The following is a 19,720-nucleotide window of genomic DNA, read 5'->3' as shown; positions in this document are numbered from 1 at the left end:
GACAAAAGAGTTTAAAACACTTCAAAGAGTAAAACTACAAAGAGACTAATTCGTGAAAGGAAAAATAGCCGAAGAAAGGCCATACAAGTAGTACAGCTCATTCATCATTCATGGCGCATAATTCATCGTTAACAAAGAATAGATGACAGAGGTGGAGTACTTGAAGAGGAAAAACAAGCGGGCTTCCTTTCTAGTGGAACCTTTCATGCTTAAGAACTATAAATTCATGTGGACGGTCTCTCTCTCTCTCTCTCTGGTTGTTTGGCTGTTGGCTGTGGGATAGTCTCTGTGTGGCTTGCGAGGGAATTATCTCGGTGTTGGACACTTAGGCAAAAACTTCTTGACCATTCATAATTCAAACTGATGACGGCGAGAATTATGACGGCTTCATTTGAGACTAGACTTCATATTTTAGTTTTCTGAAAAGCAAACTATTGTGCCGGCTTTGTCTGTCCTTCTGCACTTTTTCTGTCCGCCCTCGGATCTTAGAAGCTACTGAGGCTCGAGGGCTGCAAACTGGTATGTTGATCATCCACCCTCCAATCATCAAACATAAAAAAATGCAGCCCTTTAGCCTCAGTATGTTTTATTCTATTTAAGGTTACAGTTAGCCATAGTCGTGCATCTGGCAACGATATAGGACAGGCCACCACCGGGCCGTGGTTAAAGATTCATGGGCCGCGAGACCACCGAAAGATATATCTATTTTCGGTGGTCTTGATTATACGCTGTACAAAAACTCGATTGCGCTAAAGAAACTTCGGCGCAATTTTTGCTGCTCTATTTTTTCCTTGTGTGTGTGTGTGTGTGTGTGTGTGTGGATTGTTCGAGGTATAAGGACATTATCACGTTTGACCCCTCTATAATCTACAACGCGATGAAAGACTTTAAAATGAATCGACCCTTTTATCGCTACTGGCCCTTATCAATTTAAACCTTGGAACATTTATGCTTACTCCTGTTTTCAGTCTCGTGGTATGGATATTTCAGCTCATTTTACCTGGGCAAACAAGGTTTAGGATCGTGTTCATACTGGTTTTATTTTTAATTCAATGCACATCTATATATATATATATATATATATATATATATATATATATATATATATATATAAATATATGTACTATACATATATATATATATTTTATATATAAGTATTTATTATCTATATATGTATGTGTCTGCAACGCTTAAATACGCACAACGCCCCAAATACTTGCATCTACACCGAAACCCTTAAATACAAACCTTCAATTTATCTGGCTAATCTTATATACATCACGGTCAATCTATGAATTACTATTACGACACAAACCAGGCAAATTTTACCTAAGAACCTCAAGTAATTCAAAAGAATTTCATTTATTTATTTAATACTTTTTGACAAGGAATTTTGACTTACCAAAAGGTAAGCCAGAAGTTCAAAGGTCAGTCCATGAATAGTGGATTTCTAACGATACCAGCACACTAGAAAACAAGTAAAAAATGCGCCGAAATGTCTTCGGCGCCATCGATTTTCTGAACATCGTATTATCAAGGCCACCGTATAATCAAGGTCTCGGTATAATGCTGTATGAGCCGCTGCCCACGAATCTTTAACCACGGCCCGGTGGTGGCCTGTCCTACATCGTTGCCAGAAGCACGATTATAGCTAACTTTAACCGTAAATAAAATAAAAACTACTGAGGAGGCTTGAAGGCTGCAATTTGGTGTACCTGACGATTGGGGGGTGGATGATCAACATACCCATTTGCAGCCCCTAGCCTCAGTAGTTTTTAAGATCTGAGGGCGGACAGAAAAAGTGCGGACGGACAGACTAAGCCGGCATAATAGTTTTCTTTTCAGAAAAATAAAACCTTTTTATTTCTTTTATTAAATATTTCTATTTGATACCTTTAATATGGGTATTTTCTCGTATCTCATACACTTCAGCACTGTTTCCAAGAGACAAATATACTGTTAAACAAAGCAGCTTAAGTGATTGTTAATTAGCCTGATAAACACAATGAATCCCTCATTTTAGATCAAATATTACCATATCTTACACTGTCTCTTTGAATGTACATGTGTTTGGTATCACGATCATTTTATAATTGAATGCTTGATATGCAAACACGATAATGTTTTTATCTAACATAGGTCTGATAAAAGGACGATGCAGGAAGAAGCACGGATGATAACAGGAACCAAGAAAACGGAAGTGGGGAAGAGTACGGGACCTCCATAATGAGAAACGTCTTTTCTATTTTATTCATAAGTGAATCAGAAGATTTTTTTGGATGTAATCGTAACTGATATGCCAATTACTACAACAGCAAAACAATTGCACAATATCTAAATTCTTTATCATCAACATTATTATCAAATTCTTGATCGCAATTAAAAATGTTACGTATCTTTTTGAAATCGTAAAAGTGGAAAATCTCCAGCATTTCGAAGTTATCGCCGGTTTTCTGGTTGGTTTACAACGGACCAAAACCTGAAAACTGAAAAAGCAGGCAGGATTATTATTATTATTATTATTATTATTATTATTATTATTATTATTATTATTATTATTATTATTATACAGAAGGTAAACCCCTTAACACATGGAACAAGCCTGCGTGGCCACTGACTTGAGATTCAAGCTTCCAAAGAATATAGTATTCATTTGAAAGTAACAGAAGATAATAGAAAATACAGAAAGAAGAGATCAGTTATTACAAAAGAAAGATAAACTAGAAAACTCTCAAAAATCTCTGTTAAGTCATTTAAAAATAACACCAGCTGATATTAGCGCGTCACATCTGAATACGTAATCATAACAAGGCGGTAATAAACAGCGCTACCAGGACTCTGCGCTACCAGAACAATCGCGCTAACAAGGCAATGTCACCCCAGTAGTAGGTAATGGATTGAGACAAGTGTACCATGTCCCAAGGTGCTCCTAATAAAGGGTTATGGGTACTTCCGGGAGGAACTGCTCCCTAAATGACAAAGGAACCTCTTAATTTTACGCCAAAGGACATTTCTTTGATGCTCTTAAAGGTTACCAAGGATTTAAAGTGACCGCAGCCTTGCCGCTCGAAATGGATTAAATAATTAATCCATTTCGACCGGCAAGGCTGCGGTCATTTTAAATCCTCGGTGATAATAATAATAATAATAATAATAATAATAATAATAATAATAATAATAATAATAATAATATTATTATTATTATTATTATTATTATTCAGAAAATGAAACCTGTCATATGGAACAATGGAACAAGCCCACCACAGGGGCCACTGACTGGAAATTCAAGCTTCCAAAGAATATTAAGGTGTTCATTAGGAAGAAGTAAGAGGAGATAAAGGGCAATACAGAAAGAAGATATCTCACTTATTAAAAAAGAAAAAAAAATAAATGGATAAAACTTTATTAAAATGAGAAATATGAATTCTAAATGTTAGCTGATGAGATAAACACGAGAATAAATTCCAGAGATAAAAACACGTTCTTCGTGTTTGTCTTGAATGTTTGCTGAACAGCAGCACCGACATGCAGTACATGTGCTTATCCGTCGAACGTCCCAGTTCCAGAGGTCTTTCATTCCCCACACCGTTGGACTGTGGAACGGCCTCCCTACTGAGGAGGTCGTACAATTGGAACTTCAGAAGTTCGAGCGAAGATGCAACGAATTACCTGCCAAATACAATTCTCCTTTTATTTTGGTGATTTGCTTACATTTTTATCTATTTACTTATTTGTGGATTTCATTTTTCTTTTTTTAAATAAGTGAGACCTCTTTCCTCTGTATTTCCTATCATCTTCTGCTGTCTCTCTCAATTGAACACAATGTTCTTTGGAAGCTTGAATTTCAAGTCTATAGTCCCTGTGGGCTTGTTTTATATGAATAGGATTCATCTTCTGAATAACATTAATAACAATAATTAAGAAAAAAAGTCAATGTAGAAAACCAAGTTTATGTGAATAAACTGAGGAGTGAATGGCGCAGCATATGTAATTGGGTTCGACGTATTCCTGATGGAGCCTTTCTTGTAGTAGCCTGACGCGTCTGGGAGGCTGTGAAATACAGAGAGAGAGAGAGAGAGAGAGAGAGAGAGAGAGAGAGAGAGAGAGAGAGAGAGAGAGAGAGTAAAATCCCAAAATTAAGAGCCCACTCAGAAAGGGTGTACAAATCACAAAAACACAAGAATGTGATAAATTTCAATATAAATTTACTCCTCGCCTTCCTGAGCCCAACCTTCAATTTCCGCATTAGGTTGAAGATGCATCAGTAACATAAATAAAGTGATACTGAAAACAATAATAAAGCTATTAGTTCCAGTTCTCATTATCATTCAAAAGATTTCAATATAATCTCGTCTTCTTTTCGGTTGGCTTAGACTAAGCTGGCTTGATATAAACAAAGATAAATAAAAATAGCAATAAAACTGTTAATGGAAAAATAAGTGGTAAGGCCGATGTGGTCCTCAGAACCCTGCCCAACCAACGAAGATGTCTCCTTTTTTTTTGAATGGGTAATTACAGAAATATAATAATAATAATAATAATAATAATAATAATAATAATAATAATAATAATAATAATAATAATAATAATAATAATAATAATATACAAAATCACATTTATGTAAAGTTCTGTATTTACAAATGATAAAATGAGATCCAGGAGCTTTCGAGAGCCTGCTCAGCTCCCTTCTTCAGCCAGAAAAAGAAGGGAGCTGAGCAGGCTCTCAAAACTCCTGGATTTCATTTTATCATTTGCAAATACAGAACTTCTTAAATGTGGATTTTGTATTTTATAAACATATTCACGGGATTGTGAAGAAGATTTGAATAATAATAATAATAATAATAATAATAATAATAATAATAATAATAATAATAATAATAATAATAATCTACTTACGGTATATTAAATTCACTATAAGTTCATTACTGAGTTTTCGACATAACGGCGAAGGAATTTTAGAAACGATAAATTACAAGTAAAAGGTAAAAATAGTTTATATCTTCCTAATAATCCTTCTTAATGGGCCGGTGACCAATACTCACTAGAATCTACTTTGATTACCTGAAAAACTACTAAAATTCTACCGGACACAGTAATAAAAAAATTTTTTTTTTCGAGGCAAGATATTGCTTTAGTCGTCCTCAAATTTATTAACAGAGGTCCTCTCTAATGTTGTACCCAGATTTCAATATAAATTGTAGAATGAAACGATATTCCTGTGTCAATTTTATATATTCTAAAAATGATATTCATGTGTCCATTTCATACATATATATTCTAAACATATGCATAAAAGGTGAGGAATATGTGAACGAGCATATTTCAAGATGTGAGAGAGAGAGAGAGAGAGAGAGAGAGAGAGAGAGAGAGAGAGAGAGAGAGAGAGAGAGAGAGAGAGAGAGAGAGAGAGGAGTAAATTACAAATCTCAGTGGCAGATTTTACGATATTTTAGTCACCCAAAGAGCGGAATCGCAAAACGAAAAGAGTGAGAGACTTCATTATTTACGAGGAACTGAACACAGAGCAGCATGTGGAGTAAAGGTTTGTCGATGGATAACTAGCAATCACTAGCCATCAATCTTTAAATATGAATAACACCTCTGATGAAAGCTTAACGTAGATCATAAATACGAAACATGAATTCAACGGGAAAATAGATGACGGAAAAATCGATGATGCAGCGTAAATCACTTCCTGTTGAATATGCTGATTCAAGATGCGAAATTATGATAAATCTGGTCTGATTGCAATGGTTATACTGAAAGCCTTTTGCATAGCTTTCTGCCACTGGTATGCACCTGTTCACGCAGCGATTTATCTATATATTTTAAAACCTAATGTAAGGAATATGACAAATGAACGGTAACCGTCTCGAGCTTTGTTCAAGCGGACAATTCGAAAGCAGAAAACAATAATTTACATATATTCCTTTTTACCATTTTAAGAGCATCTATTTACTTATTTCTGACCTTAAATCACACAAATTACTATTCATATGGAAGTTCCAAATTAAAGCCGAGTGAAAAATCAACATAGACTATAAAGTTAACTTAACGTACCATACCATAACACACAGGAGGGCTCTCATCAAGTATATTACTCTAAGTAGACAATCATACTTGTGAAGGGTATTTTATTACTTCAGAGCTGTCAGGTGGCTGTGATTTGCTGCTGTAAACATCTGACAGCGGATTAGTCAGAGTCGGCTGATAGGTCATGGAATGGAAAGAGTTGAGTTTATAGAGTATTCTGTTATCTATGAAAAGTATACATGAAAAATAAAAATATTCAATGTGGAATAATAACCATTCGTCTTCTTAAGTCTAGGGTTTTTTTCTAAATTAAGATGAAAAGGTAATGTTCATCTATTTAGCCTAAAAAAATACTGGCAAAAAACTGCATTAAAGGAAAATGTCTACATTTGTTGCAAGTACAGTAATGAGAGGGTTTTTCTCCTAATGACTGTGCACATAAAATATGAAACTGTTTTGCAAAATGACGTAAATACTATGAAACTCTTTTGCTGTTATCGAGGTATTCAATTAAGAAAAAAAAAAACCCTTTTCTGAAAAAAAATTTATACATAAAAAAATGAAAAAAAAAATTCAAATGGGGATTCTTTAGAGTAGATTACGTAATATCTATTTTGAAGAAACGAAGCTGCATGCTGAACATTCAAAATTCTCTTAATTTTTGTGTTTATAAATTCGAAGAACTGAAAGACTTGAATGAATGAGAGAGGTCAAGATATTGCCATTTAAATAATAGCTCTCTTAAATTTGATGACTTGATGATATCTAAGCTCATTCAGTATACAGATCTATTCAAATGAGATTATTATATGCTCTTTCTTTATCTAACATATTACTTTCTCTCAAATTGTGAGCAGCCATAATTTTACATAATTTTTTCAAAACGGGATATTCTGAAGTAGACAGGTAGATAGAATATACAATTTAAGCCGAAGGACAAGCGCTGAGACCTATGAGGTCATTCAGCAATGAAAGGAAAATTGAGAGTAAGAGGTTCAAAAGGTGTAACAGGAGGAAAACAACTGTTACGGAGAGAGTGGAAAGTAAGATGGAAGAAAGAATATGAACGGAGGTACAGTGAAAGGAATGAGAGGGGTTGCAGCTAGGGGCCAAAGGGACGTTGCAAAGAACCTTAGGTAATGCCTACAGCGCACCACGTGAGGTGCACTGACGGCACTAACCCCCTACGAGGGGGGGGGAGGTATTTTGAAGTTGAATTCATGTTCTTTAATTAAAATCGACATCAACCCATTTCCATCCTGATAATTAAATAGTGAGTTTTTATATTATAATTATGCCTTAACATCAAATTCACATTACCTTCGAATTCTCTCTCTCTCTCTCTCTCACACACACACACACTCGAAGGAAATTATACATGATAAAAGCATCTGGCCATGCCGCAATCTCCTAAGATGTATGCTAGTATTGCACCAGCACCGTTTTTTTTTTTTTTTTTTTTTTGCCATGCCCTTAGATTAGGTTAGGCTGGGCTAGTAAGGCTTGTGTAATTTGGGTGTGGGAAACATGATGAGTTTATTTTCAAGAAAATTCTACGGTTAGTTAGTTTTTAAGATATGGGGTCCCGTACTCGGTTACATCTCGGGAAACTGCCGGCCCGGCCAGGATTCGAACCAGGGCCTTTTGAATAAGTCACCGTCATCTAAAATACTGTTCAGTAATGTTAAGCACAATACGAGGTGCTGCGTGCAGACGAATTCACGTGGAAAATCTACCTCGTAAATTTCAAAGATCGGCGACACTCCCAACCCACCAAAACGAATTTGCATATTTTATTAATAGTTTATTAATACACTCGTGTTGGTAATAAACGGATTTATGAATCTAATGAAGGTATTTACGAACCACGAGTGGGAATAAAGACTCTCCTTAATTTCACGCAATCCATCACACTCGCGGTCATTACGGAATTTATATAAATATATACATATGCATTTCGGTCATCGCACCGGGAGGAGTTTGGTCCCATAAATCATCTGGCGACAAATCTTTATATTAAAAATAATTAGAGGCAGTTGCCATGTAAACACAGAGCCATTGATCACTTTAATAACAGTTGCTCTCTGATTTATGGGCGTCCGTTTTGTTTATCAAAGCTGGTCCCGCCCCTGATTTATGGCCGAAAAGGGAGTCTCTCTCTCTCTCTCTCTCTCTCTCTCTCTCTCTCTCTCTCTCTCTCTCTCTCTCTCTCTCTCTCTCTCTCTCTCTCAGTCTGTGCGATTCAGGATATAATTCCTTCGTTTTTCTTTGTCTTTTGTGTGATTTCATTCCCCCCCCCCACCTCTATACCACCTGGACACTCGAATTTTTGCATATTTAGGAAGATTTCATTAAATACATCTAAAGAGATTTCATTAAATTAACACAGACTGACTGACTTTTCTAATAGTTTTATTTTTCGTCAACAAAGACCAAAAGTGGTGTAATTAATTACTCAAAATTACCATTTTAAATCTCTCTCTTTCTCTCTCTCAGGTCTCAAATCGAGGTTTACGTTGACTGAAAACCGCCTGATCTTTTTAAAAAAGTTTAAAAATTCTCTCTCTCTCTCATGTCTCAAAGCGAGGTATATGTTGATTGAAAATGACTTAACCTTTTTTAAAAAAAGCTTCAAATCTCTCTCTCTCTCTCTCTCTCTCTCTCTCTCTCTCTCTCTCTCTCTCTCTCTCTCTCTCTCTCTCTCTCTCTCTCTCTCTCAGGTCTCAAAGCGAGGTTCACGTTGATTGAAAGAGACTCACCTATTCAAGAAAAAACTTCAAAAACTATTTCACACATTTATAATGACTAACAATTACACCCAATTATAGTTAGCTGGGGTAATGCGAAGGATTTTAGTTAAGGATAAAGGAAAAGGCAATTGCATTCTATAAGATTCGTGTTTCTTTAATTGAGGCAGATGTTGCAGGGGCTATTATGGCTCCAGTGAAAGTTACAAGTCTTTCAATTCTTTACATGTTCCAGGTCATTATACCCATAGAGTTCTTTGTTTCATATGCACATAAATATTCTTGAATTTCAATGTTTTTTTTTATTTTTAATTGTTTATTTCTTGAGTAAGTTCTTGTTTACTGATAGGCAAGCTAATTGACTATGATCTCAGTCTGAAAAAAAATTTAAAATGTTCTCATTCTGAAAAAAAAAAAAAACTTCCCCAAATTTTTTTTTTAGTGCAAAATCCGTTTTTTTTTAACAGAAAAACAACTGTAAAAAGGATTGAACAGAAAGCTGAAACCTTAAAAAAGAGGATAAAGATAACCAAAAAGAGCATCTAAAGAAACAAAAACGACAAAAGAAACGCAAATCTGACGTCATCCGAAGGCGCTGATATTCATGCATAAATAATACCTCTATTCGCAGGTCGTAAACCGATACTCCAGTCCTCATGGAAATCCCTCATATACTCTCTCTCTCTCTTTCCCTCCCTCTATATATATTTATATAGACTCCAGACACCTAAATAGACCCCTCCCGTTTATCCTTTGTTTGGCGAAGGATGCCCGATGTTTTGGGGGGGTAGAAGAAGTCCTACACCATAAAACGATCGTGTGAGAAAAGGATCAGCCAGTTGGAAGGTAATCTTTTTTAAATACATTTCCCTGAGGTTTCTCTCTCTCTCTCTCTCTCTCTCTCTCTCTCTCTCTCTCTCTCTCTCTCACACACACACACATACACACTTTCTCTCTCTACTGCACACGGAATGAAAAGTTTCTACAAGAAGGTTGCAACTTTGTTTTATTAGATCTTTTTCATTGCTGCATGTGTGCTATGCTTTTTCATTATGAATTCTTTGGGGTATGACTTATTGTTCAAGCATCAGCTGTTCATTTTTCCGTATTGTACTCTCTCTCTCTCTCTCTCTCTCTCTCTCTCTCTCTCTCTCTCTCTCTCTCTCTCTCTCTCCTAAGGAAGTACCTCACCGTGGGCGGTAGAATTCACTTCTTTTTTCTCCCCTACTACTCCCCTACAAAAGGGGGCATACGCTGGGCGTCTTTCAACCCCTTTCTAAACCCCACCGTCCCCCCTTCCCCCCTTCCACTCCTGGATATCCATCCCACTATCCTGCGCCAGCCTACGGTCGGAAGGCCCTATCCCCCCCCCGCTTCTTTTCTCCCCTCCACCATCTCTGGATATCTTATGCTGAATGGGTTGATATCGTCAGATATCTGCGTATACATCAGTGGCTTCTTACGCTATCCATCAATGCCTACGGAGCCATCGCTCTTTCTTCCTGCTGGGCTTGGAGGAGGAGGAGGAGGAGGAGGAGGAGGAGGAGGAGGAGGAGGAATCTTCACCTCTCCTGCTGTGTATCGGGAGTTTTATGTCGCTTCTTCTACGATGCCTCCATATCTCGTACACAAAAGACGCTCGGATTGAAGAGGAGGGCTTAAAAGAAAAAGAAAAAATAATAAAAATAAAAATAAAAATTGCAGGGTTGAGGAGCCAGGGTTGACGGGCGGGTACTACTACTACTACTGTGCTGGTTCCAAAGGCAAAGTATCATTTCCACGTCATTACTCGGAAGAAATGAAAATAGCTTTCGTATACTACAATGACACCGAAGGAGTCTGCAAGAGCTGAGATAACTCACTTCCGGCTGCGTCGTCACTTGTTCCGAGAGCTCTCTCGAAAACTTGTTTAATATACTAAAACCTTAAAAAAAAATTGAAAAATAATTACATTTACTAACTTGAGCTCCTATATATTCTTCGAATTTACTTATTTAAAACCCGAACGTTAAATCTGATTGACTGATTTATGAAATTTGGGCACCGGGGCACTTTCGGCCATTCAAAGCCTAACAGTGAAAACAGGAAGTTGGAGTGACTGGACAGCAAGATAAAGTAATGCAGAAAATAACTGGACAGCAAGATAAAGTAATGCAGAAAATAACTGGACAGCAAGATAAAGTAATGCAGAAAATAAAGGAAATTAAGAACTACGATCTAAAGGTTGAACAGGGAGACGACCTCACAGTTGCACCAAGAAGTAACTGGTAGAGAGGTTGGCTAGCAAGATAGAAGAAACAAAGCTGGAATGGAGTCACAGTAATAAGCTAAAAAGTAGATGCAGCTAGGAGCCGAAGGGACGTTGCAATGACGCTTTAGTAACGCCTAGAGTGCACCATGCGAGGTGCACTGACGGCATTATCCCCCCCCTTACAGTGGCACCGAAAGTTTGCAAAGAGGGCTTCAATCACTTACTGCTGACATTGTTCTCTAAAGCGAATAGTATATGTTCTTTAAGCTGAAATTTACCTCAGCTGTGATATTCAATCAGTAGTTGATGTTTTTTAACGTTCTCTCTACATCCTTCCCAAGAGAGAGAGAGAGAGAGAGAGAGAGAGAGAGAGAGAGAGAGAGAGAGAGAGAGAGAGAGAGAGAGAGAGAGATATTACTGCTTTAGGTATGACCTTTCAAAAATTGGTAACTTGACTCTCACAAAAGCAAGGCAGGGATGGCGAATAGCCATTATAAAGAAAAGCAAATTAAAGTGGATTCTACAAAATAAAAAAAATATAGTAACTGTATCTGTTGCAGAACGGAGACATTTACCATATATCAATAGCCTGTAAAAAGAGATCTGTACATGACGTAACTGAAAAATCATCGTTCAATCTAGTGGGTAAAATTTTAGATATGTAACTCTCGACCTACCCGGAACAACTTCTCGCTGCTGGGAGAAAGGGCGTTGGGTCTGGTATGATACAGGTACCATACGCTTCTAATGTCAGGCAGGGCAGCCGATCGAGACTGGGTCTACCCCAAAGCCAAATCAAAAGTCCTTCAAAAGAAGGCATCGATACCCCATACAAAAATGGGAAAAAAGCACGTTAAAAGAAGAAGAAGATATATATATATATATATATATATATATATATATATATATATATATATATATATATATATATATATATATATATATATATATATATATATATATATATATATATATAAACAGTATATATATACATATATACACAATGTATATATGTATTCTATATATATATATATACATATATATATATATGTATATATATATATATATATATATATACTGTTTCTTATTACACATATGTATAAAAATTTACTGTTTCTTAAAAAAGCTAAAGGACTATTAAACCAGAAGTAGAGAAAAATGAAGAAACAACGAGGCAGGGAAATAAGAAATAAAAGAAGAAAAAGAAGAAAATACATAGATATCCTCGAAGAAGGGAGGAGAGGAAATAAACGAGAGTGCCCTAAGGTAGAGGGGGGAGGGAGTAGACAGGGGAGGGGGAAGGATGGGGGGAGGTATGTCCCATCATAAGAGGGCCGATGTTCTTTGTTATGAGGTAAAAAGGATTGTGCTTTTAGCAGGGGTGAATGTAAAAGACATGAGGGGGGTTATTGTGAGGTAGAATAGAATTCTAGCTTTATTTAACTTTTTTTTTAGACTCATTTAGACATACGTGGACATACACAGACATGTAAGGATATACAGGCTGTACGTATTTAGAATGAGACGTCTCACTTTTTTTAGAAGCATTTAGACATACGTAGACATACACAGACATACGCAGACATATAAAGACACGCAGGCTGTAAGTATTTAGAAAGAGACATAGACAGACATACGCAGACAAATAAATACATACAGGTTGTACATATTTAGAAGAGACGTCTCACTTTTTTTAGAGTAATTTAGACATACGTAGACATACGCAGACATACAGATATATAGTCTGTACGCAGACAGAAAGAGATGTGTCCTTCTGCTGTTTAGACTTATTTAGTTTTGTTGACTGGAAGAAATTGTAAACTTAATGTTTGAAGTTCGGAAGATCTAAGTTTTCCTGCTTTGCATTGTAAAAAATGAGTTTTTTTTTTTTTTGCGTTTCTGAGAAATGTTCTCATTCATCAGTGCATTTTTCCATAACAGCAAAAGCACTGATGTAATATATATATATATATATATATATATATATATATATATATATATATATATATATATATATATATATATATATATATATATATATATATACAGATAATAATACTGGAGCAGTAAGTAGAAAATAGAAGCACGTAAAAATGAAAGAGAGAATATTAAAAAGAAAGTAAAATAATAAAAAATAAAAGCACATTAAAATGAAAAAGAAAATGAAAATATAAGAAAATTAATAAAAAATAACATTACACTAAAAAGGAAATAAAAAATACGAAAATTAATAAATAAAACAAATTTGAGAGAAAAGGAAATACAAAATAAGAAAATTAATAAAAAATAAAAGCACATAAAAATGAAAGAAAAGAAAAAATAAGAAAATAAAAATAAAAGCACATAAAAATGAAAGAAAAGAAAATAAAAAACAATAAGAAAATAACATTATGGCTTGAAAAAGCTTACTGCGTTTCAACAAGATCAGGAGCTTGTAAATTCTTTTTTTTTTATTGGTATTTCGGTTTTCGTCTTCCAAAATATTTTGTCAGAATTTCAACTACAAACTTTTTTTTTATCTACCATCATCATTACTCTGACCTGGACTTTCATTTCTATCATTATCATTACTTTTATTTGGACTTTCATCCCTATCGCTGTCATTACTTTTACCTAGTCCTTCTTGTTAAAAATACCAAATAATCGCATGACCGAAGTGAAATATAATAATAATAATATTTTTGAATCTGTTATTTATCATAATGATTTTCTTGGCTTTATTTCAACTTCTCTTCTTCTTCCACTTAATAATAATAATAATAATAATAATAATAATAATAATAATAATAATAATAATAATAATAATAATAATAATAATAATAATAATAAGAGTTAGAACAAGAGGAAAAGTGGTGAAATAATGCCAAGAAAAACCACGATGTTAATTAAACTAATAATACAACCAATCACTAAATAAAAACTACCAACGAGAACAGAAGCAAGCACCACTGCATGCAAGCAAGCAAGCAGAAAATAAAAAAAGAGAATAAATAGCTTCAACTGTACAGAGCCAGATAAAGGGATTAACTCTCAGTTTTGGCTCATACCTCTAAATATCAATATAAGTAGGGTAAACGGGGGTTAAATCCCTGTCGTGCTTGAAAAGAATAAACAATTGCTTTCGCCTCTTATTTCCAGCTCACGTGAACCGTCCCAAATGGAAGTGCAATCGAACGGATTAAATCTGCTCTCGATTGCCTGCTTGCAGTCTGTATGACGCGCGCGGGCGCGCCCATTTTCATCTCTCTCTCTCTCTCTCTCTCTTCACAATGCATTAATAAGCCAGTCTCTCTCTCTCTCTAAGATACCTCCTCTTCCTCAGTCTCTCGTAATGCATTACGTCAGTCTTGATATCTCTCTCTCTTTGCTTGCAGTCTGTATCGCGCGCGCGGGCGAGCCCTCATTCTCTCTCTCCTCTTTTCTCTTTCACGCAATGCATTAATAAGCCAATCTCTCTCTCTCTAAGATACCACCTCTTCCTCAGTCTCTCGTAATGCATTAAGTCAGTTTTGATATCCCTCTCTCTCTCTCTCTCTCTCTCTCTCTCTAAGATAACTCTCTTCCTCAGTCTCTCGCAATGCATTAAATCAGTCTTGCTATCTCTCTCTCACTCTATCTCAGATACCTCCCCTTCCTCAGTCTCTCGAAATGCATTAATAAATCAGTCTCTCTCTCTCTCTCTCTCTCAGATACTTGCCCTTCTTCAGTTTTTTCTGGCTAATTAAGTCGTCAATTATTTCTAAATAGTCTTTGTTATTGTAGTTCATAATTAAAAAGATAATTTATTTAGCAGTTTTTCATCTATTAAAGGAGTTATATTTTAGTTTTGAAGTTCTCTGTCTGTCTGTCTCTCTCGAATTCTCAGTCTGTCTATCTGTCTGTCTCTTTCTCTCACTGCAATTCAAAATTAAAACAGTCTGTCTATCTGTCATCTCTTTTCTCATCAAGTGGAATTCAAAATTAAAACAATTCTCTCTCTCTTCCTTTTCATCATCAAGTAAGACAGTCTCTCTCTCTATTAAATTCTCTCTCTCTCTCAATGCAATTTAAAACTAAAACAATCTAAGTACCACAGTCCTTTTCATTATTACAAAAACCAGTGACCTTTTTGTTACTAAATTCTCTCTCTTTCTCTCTCAATGCAATTCAAAATTAAAACAATCTAATCACCTCAGTCCTTTTCATCATTAAATAAGCCATTGGACTTTTTGTTACCAAATTCTCTCCCTCCTTCTACTCCCTCTCATTCCATCTCTCTCTCTCTCTCTCTCTCTCTCTCCTCTCTCTCTCTCTCTCTCCCTCCCCCCTTCTCAGACTCTCCCTCCCCTCTACCTTCCTCCCCACCCCCCCAACCCCCTCAGAGTATGATCATTTTTCGAGTCCCCAATATTTAAAATCTCATCAGGAGACCGTTTACGAATCGGCGCACTGCATCGGACTCCGGTTTTTTTCCGGATGCCGAACAATGACGTCGACGACCCCCGGATCCGGATCCGAAGGGAAGGTGATCGCTTGATCCACTGAGAGTAATTAAAAAGATCAATATAATCTATATACGGGAATTAACGAAGATTAGGCAGCTGGCTGGGTCCCCCCGCCTGTGAAACCAACTGGCAAACACACACACACACTCACTCGTATTATACTCCCCTCTCTCTCTCTCTCTCTCTCCACACACACAAACACACACGCTCACTCGTATTACTCTCCTCTCTCTCTCTCCATGCACACACACTCTCTCTCTCTCTCTCTCTCTCTCTCTCTCTCTCTCTCTCTCTCTCTATGCACACACACACACACACATATACATTCACGCATATATTCTCCTCTCTCTCTCTCTCACTCTCTACACTCCTCTGTCTCTCTCTCTCTCTCTCTCATATACTGACAGATCAACACGTACCGATAACATAACTTGTAATAACTGCCTGATTATAAATTATCGATAAGAAAGGGAACAACTCACAAAGACATAAATGGTAATGGAGCACTATTATTATTATTATTATTATTATTATTATTATAAGAAGGCTGACGACAATAATTATCAATATATTTCAGATCGTAATATTTACAAAAATATAAGCACCACAAAATTTATTATTATAAATTTATTCTTAAGACCAATAATAACACTCTATGGAATGAAAAACAAAAATGAGTCACAGGAATGGAAATAAAATAAGAAGTAAGTAACATTACAGCTGTATAACAATTTTACATAACAACAATGAAACTTATGCGTGTTAAGATAATCAAATTGCTCACTGGCTTATTATAAATCTTCAAGAACAAATGAAGATAACCTACCTAGTCAATTTCTAAATATTATAGCTCTCTCTCTCTTTCTTCTTATAAACCTTTGAGAACAAATGCAAACAACCTACCTAGTTAATTAATAAATAAATTGATAGATACTAAATCTCTCTCTCTTTCTCTCTCCTCATCAACTTCGAGAACAAAATCCAAATAACTACCCTAGTTAATTGATAAATACTAAATCTTTCTCTCTCTCTCTCCTTATATATCTTCGAGAACAAATCCAAATAACTACCTGGTTAACTGATACAGAAATTTCTCTCTCTCTCTCTTCTTATAAATCTTCGAGAACAAATGCAAATAATCTACCTAGTTAATTGATAAATACTCTCTCTCTCTCTCTCTCTCTCTCTCTCTCTCTCTCTCTCTCTCTCTCTCTCTCTCTCCTGCGTAGTCACGGTGAACATATGTCGAGCCTGAGCACTGCAACAATGCGTGCTTACCGACCGTTGATAAGCTTTATTGCAGAATGTTGTGTACCTGCATTTTTGCATAGGGAATCATTGCTAAGAGATATTGATGCGGATTAGAGAGGCTGTGGGAAAGTCCATGTGGATACCAGAGAGAGAGAGAGAGAGAGAGAGAGAGAGAGAGAGAGAGAGAGAGAGAGAGAGAGAGAGAGAGAGATTCTGACGTAAATATAAGAGAAATGTATTTGATGCATGAAGTGTGTTTCCGATGTTGCTATACAAAAAAAAAAAAAAGACCAAAAGAACAATATAGAAAAAATAAACACTATCGTGCAAAATTCTTGTTGTGCTTGAATTATCAACGTTTTTCAATGTATAATATATTTTCCCAGCGTAGGAAATTACAGTAACAATTGGGCTTAAGATTTATTATTATTGTTATTATTCAGAAGATGAACCCTATTCATACGGAACAAGGGCCACAGAGGCCACTGACTTAAAATTCAAGCCTCCAAAGAATATGGTGCTCATTCGATTTTCTGAGTATCTTTCCTTTCTTAATACTTTTTTTCATAGATAAACAGAATTCTCTTTGGAATTATTTATATATGTGTGTTTGGATGAAGAAAATCCACAATTACATGGATGTACGTATATTATCTCTGTTACTGGAAGCTTTCGACTGTTTAGCCAGAGAGAGTATAAGTACAGATAATTGTGGACTTCGTTCACCAATTCTGAGATCAAGAGGAATGGAATGAAATGGAAAGGAATGTAGAATTTAGGCCAAAGGCCAAGCGCTGGGACCTATGAGGTCTTTCAGCGCTGAAAGGGAAACTGAGTGAGAGTAGAAGGTCTTGAAAGGTGTAACAGGAGGAAAATCTCGCAGTTGCACTATGAAACAAGTGTTAGGAGAGGGTGGATAGCAAGATGGAAGGGAGAATATGAATGGAGGTACAGTAAAAAAAAAATATAAGGGGTTGCAGCTAAGGGCCAAAGGGAAGCTGCACAGAACCTTAAGTAATGCATACAGTACACCGTGTGAGGAGCACTGACGGCACTATCCCCTTACGGGGACTGAGATCAAGAGAGTAATGACATTCATTACATAAAAAATTCTGGAATTTCAGTAAGCTGCAAAAAGCAAGAGTTTGTGGATATAGTATGTGAATCATATATTCATGAGGTATGTAAAGGTATAGTGTGCAAGCTATGTTGAAGACTAATACAAAATTTAATAAACATAGATTTGTGGGTGACAAGAACTGGAAATATATCATTTCATAACTGACCTACTTATAATAAAAGAAACAACAATTGCCTCTATCACAGCAAAGATCAAGTGTACAAGGAAAAATGAATGAAGACATTATTTATGACTAGGATGAATACATGGCTTACAGTAACACGAAATCAACGATTAATTATCGGTCACTGATGACTTGTCTTTATTATCTAGATGATGTACAGATTTGCTTTAATCTATCCTTGAGAGAGAGAGAGAGAGAGAGAGAGAGAGAGAGAGAGAGAGAGAGAGAGAGAGAGAGAGAGAGACGCATCTCATTCACACATATCGCGACTACTGTCAAGACGTAATAGTTTCCCCTCTCCTGGCCCGCCTTATGATTATAACTCCCGTTTTCTACACAAATGTTCGACCCTTCAGAACAAAGCTGCTTCTTGCTTCGTCGTCACAAAGAGAAATGTGATTTTTGACAAGGAGTCTCTCTCTCTCTCTCTCTCTCTCTCTCTCTCTCTCTCTCTCTGCGATCACCCATGTCATAACACGTCAGAGAATGGCCCCGGTCGCTTACGAATGGAGATAATTACCGCCTAAATGAAATCATAAATAACAGGCTTTATGTGACAATCATAGGGAAGATGTATTAATTCATGGCTGGTCAGTCGTCAGGCTGCACAGGGGTTGAGCGCTGTTAATTTAGTGCCAGGAGAGAGAGAGAGAGAGAGAGAGAGAGAGAGAGAGAGAGAGAGAGAGAGAGAGAGAGAGAATATGGAATGCAGTAAATTCTGTTTCTTAGCGTGAAAAGTATCTTATCAAGGCATATTCTACATATTCTGTAAGGAAATAATTATAGGTGTAAGTATACTTTTTGTGGTAAGGAGATAATGATCATGTTGCTGATGACGGGTGAAACTCTCTCTCTCTCTCTCTCTCTCTCTCTCTCTCTCTCTCTCTCTCTCTCTCTCTCTCTCTCTCTCTATATATATATATATATATATATATATATATATATATATATATCTATAAAATATATATATTACATATATAGTATATATATATATATATATATATATATATAAAATATATATACATAGATCATGTACATATATGTACATGAAAACACAAACAACCAACATGCAATTAACTTCTAACTTTTCGATTCCTTATATTTCTTGGATACTTTACTCACTGAAAACTTTTAATCAGAATTTCATGATAAAATGGAAAGCTCTTCTCCACGAATCAGCTGAAATACACTTTACCAGCCAAGAAGAAACAGGGTATGATTCTGAGTGAGAAAGTAAGACAGAAGAAGACGATAGATTGTTAGGTGTAAGAATAATGTGAGTTCAGACGATACAAAGATGAATGCTTAAAATGTTTGAGTGAAACATTTTTGTTTGATGTTAAAATAAACATATAATGCTGTATGAAACTTTGAGCCACGACCCATACAACTCTCAGCCGCGACCCATGAAACTTTCACCCACGGCCCGGCGGTGGGCTGTGTTGTTGGCACATACAGCGTTGCCAGACGCACAATCATGGCTAACTTTAACCTTTAATAAAACCAAAACTACTGAGGCTATGGGGCTGCAATTTGATATGTTTGATGATTTTAGGGTGGATAATAGACATACCAATTTGCAGCCCTCTACCCTCAGTTTTTTAAGATCTGAGGGCGGACAGAAAAAGTGTGGACGGACAGACAAAT

The 19,720-nt window shown here is 36.0% G+C and overlaps 1 protein-coding gene across 1 annotated transcript in view; it reads right to left on the bottom strand.

Moving 5' to 3' along the window:
• Positions 1–19,720, bottom strand: part of LOC136838097 (uncharacterized) — a 115,703-nt gene that overhangs the window by 65,869 nt on the left and 30,114 nt on the right. Inside the window, exons 4-5 of the mRNA XM_067102943.1 lie at positions 10,646–10,707; positions 10,266–10,440 (exon numbers count right to left, since the gene is read on the bottom strand). Of these exons, the coding sequence (XP_066959044.1) occupies positions 10,266–10,440; positions 10,646–10,707 (237 nt within the window). The remainder of the gene's footprint in view (positions 1–10,265; positions 10,441–10,645; positions 10,708–19,720) is intronic.

The sequence above is a fragment of the Macrobrachium rosenbergii genome, chromosome 4 (assembly GCF_040412425.1).
Source record: "Macrobrachium rosenbergii isolate ZJJX-2024 chromosome 4, ASM4041242v1, whole genome shotgun sequence".
Taxonomy (NCBI): domain Eukaryota; kingdom Metazoa; phylum Arthropoda; class Malacostraca; order Decapoda; family Palaemonidae; genus Macrobrachium; species Macrobrachium rosenbergii.
The sequence above is the reverse complement of the archived record's forward strand: the minus strand, read 5'-3'. Positions and strand labels throughout refer to the sequence as shown.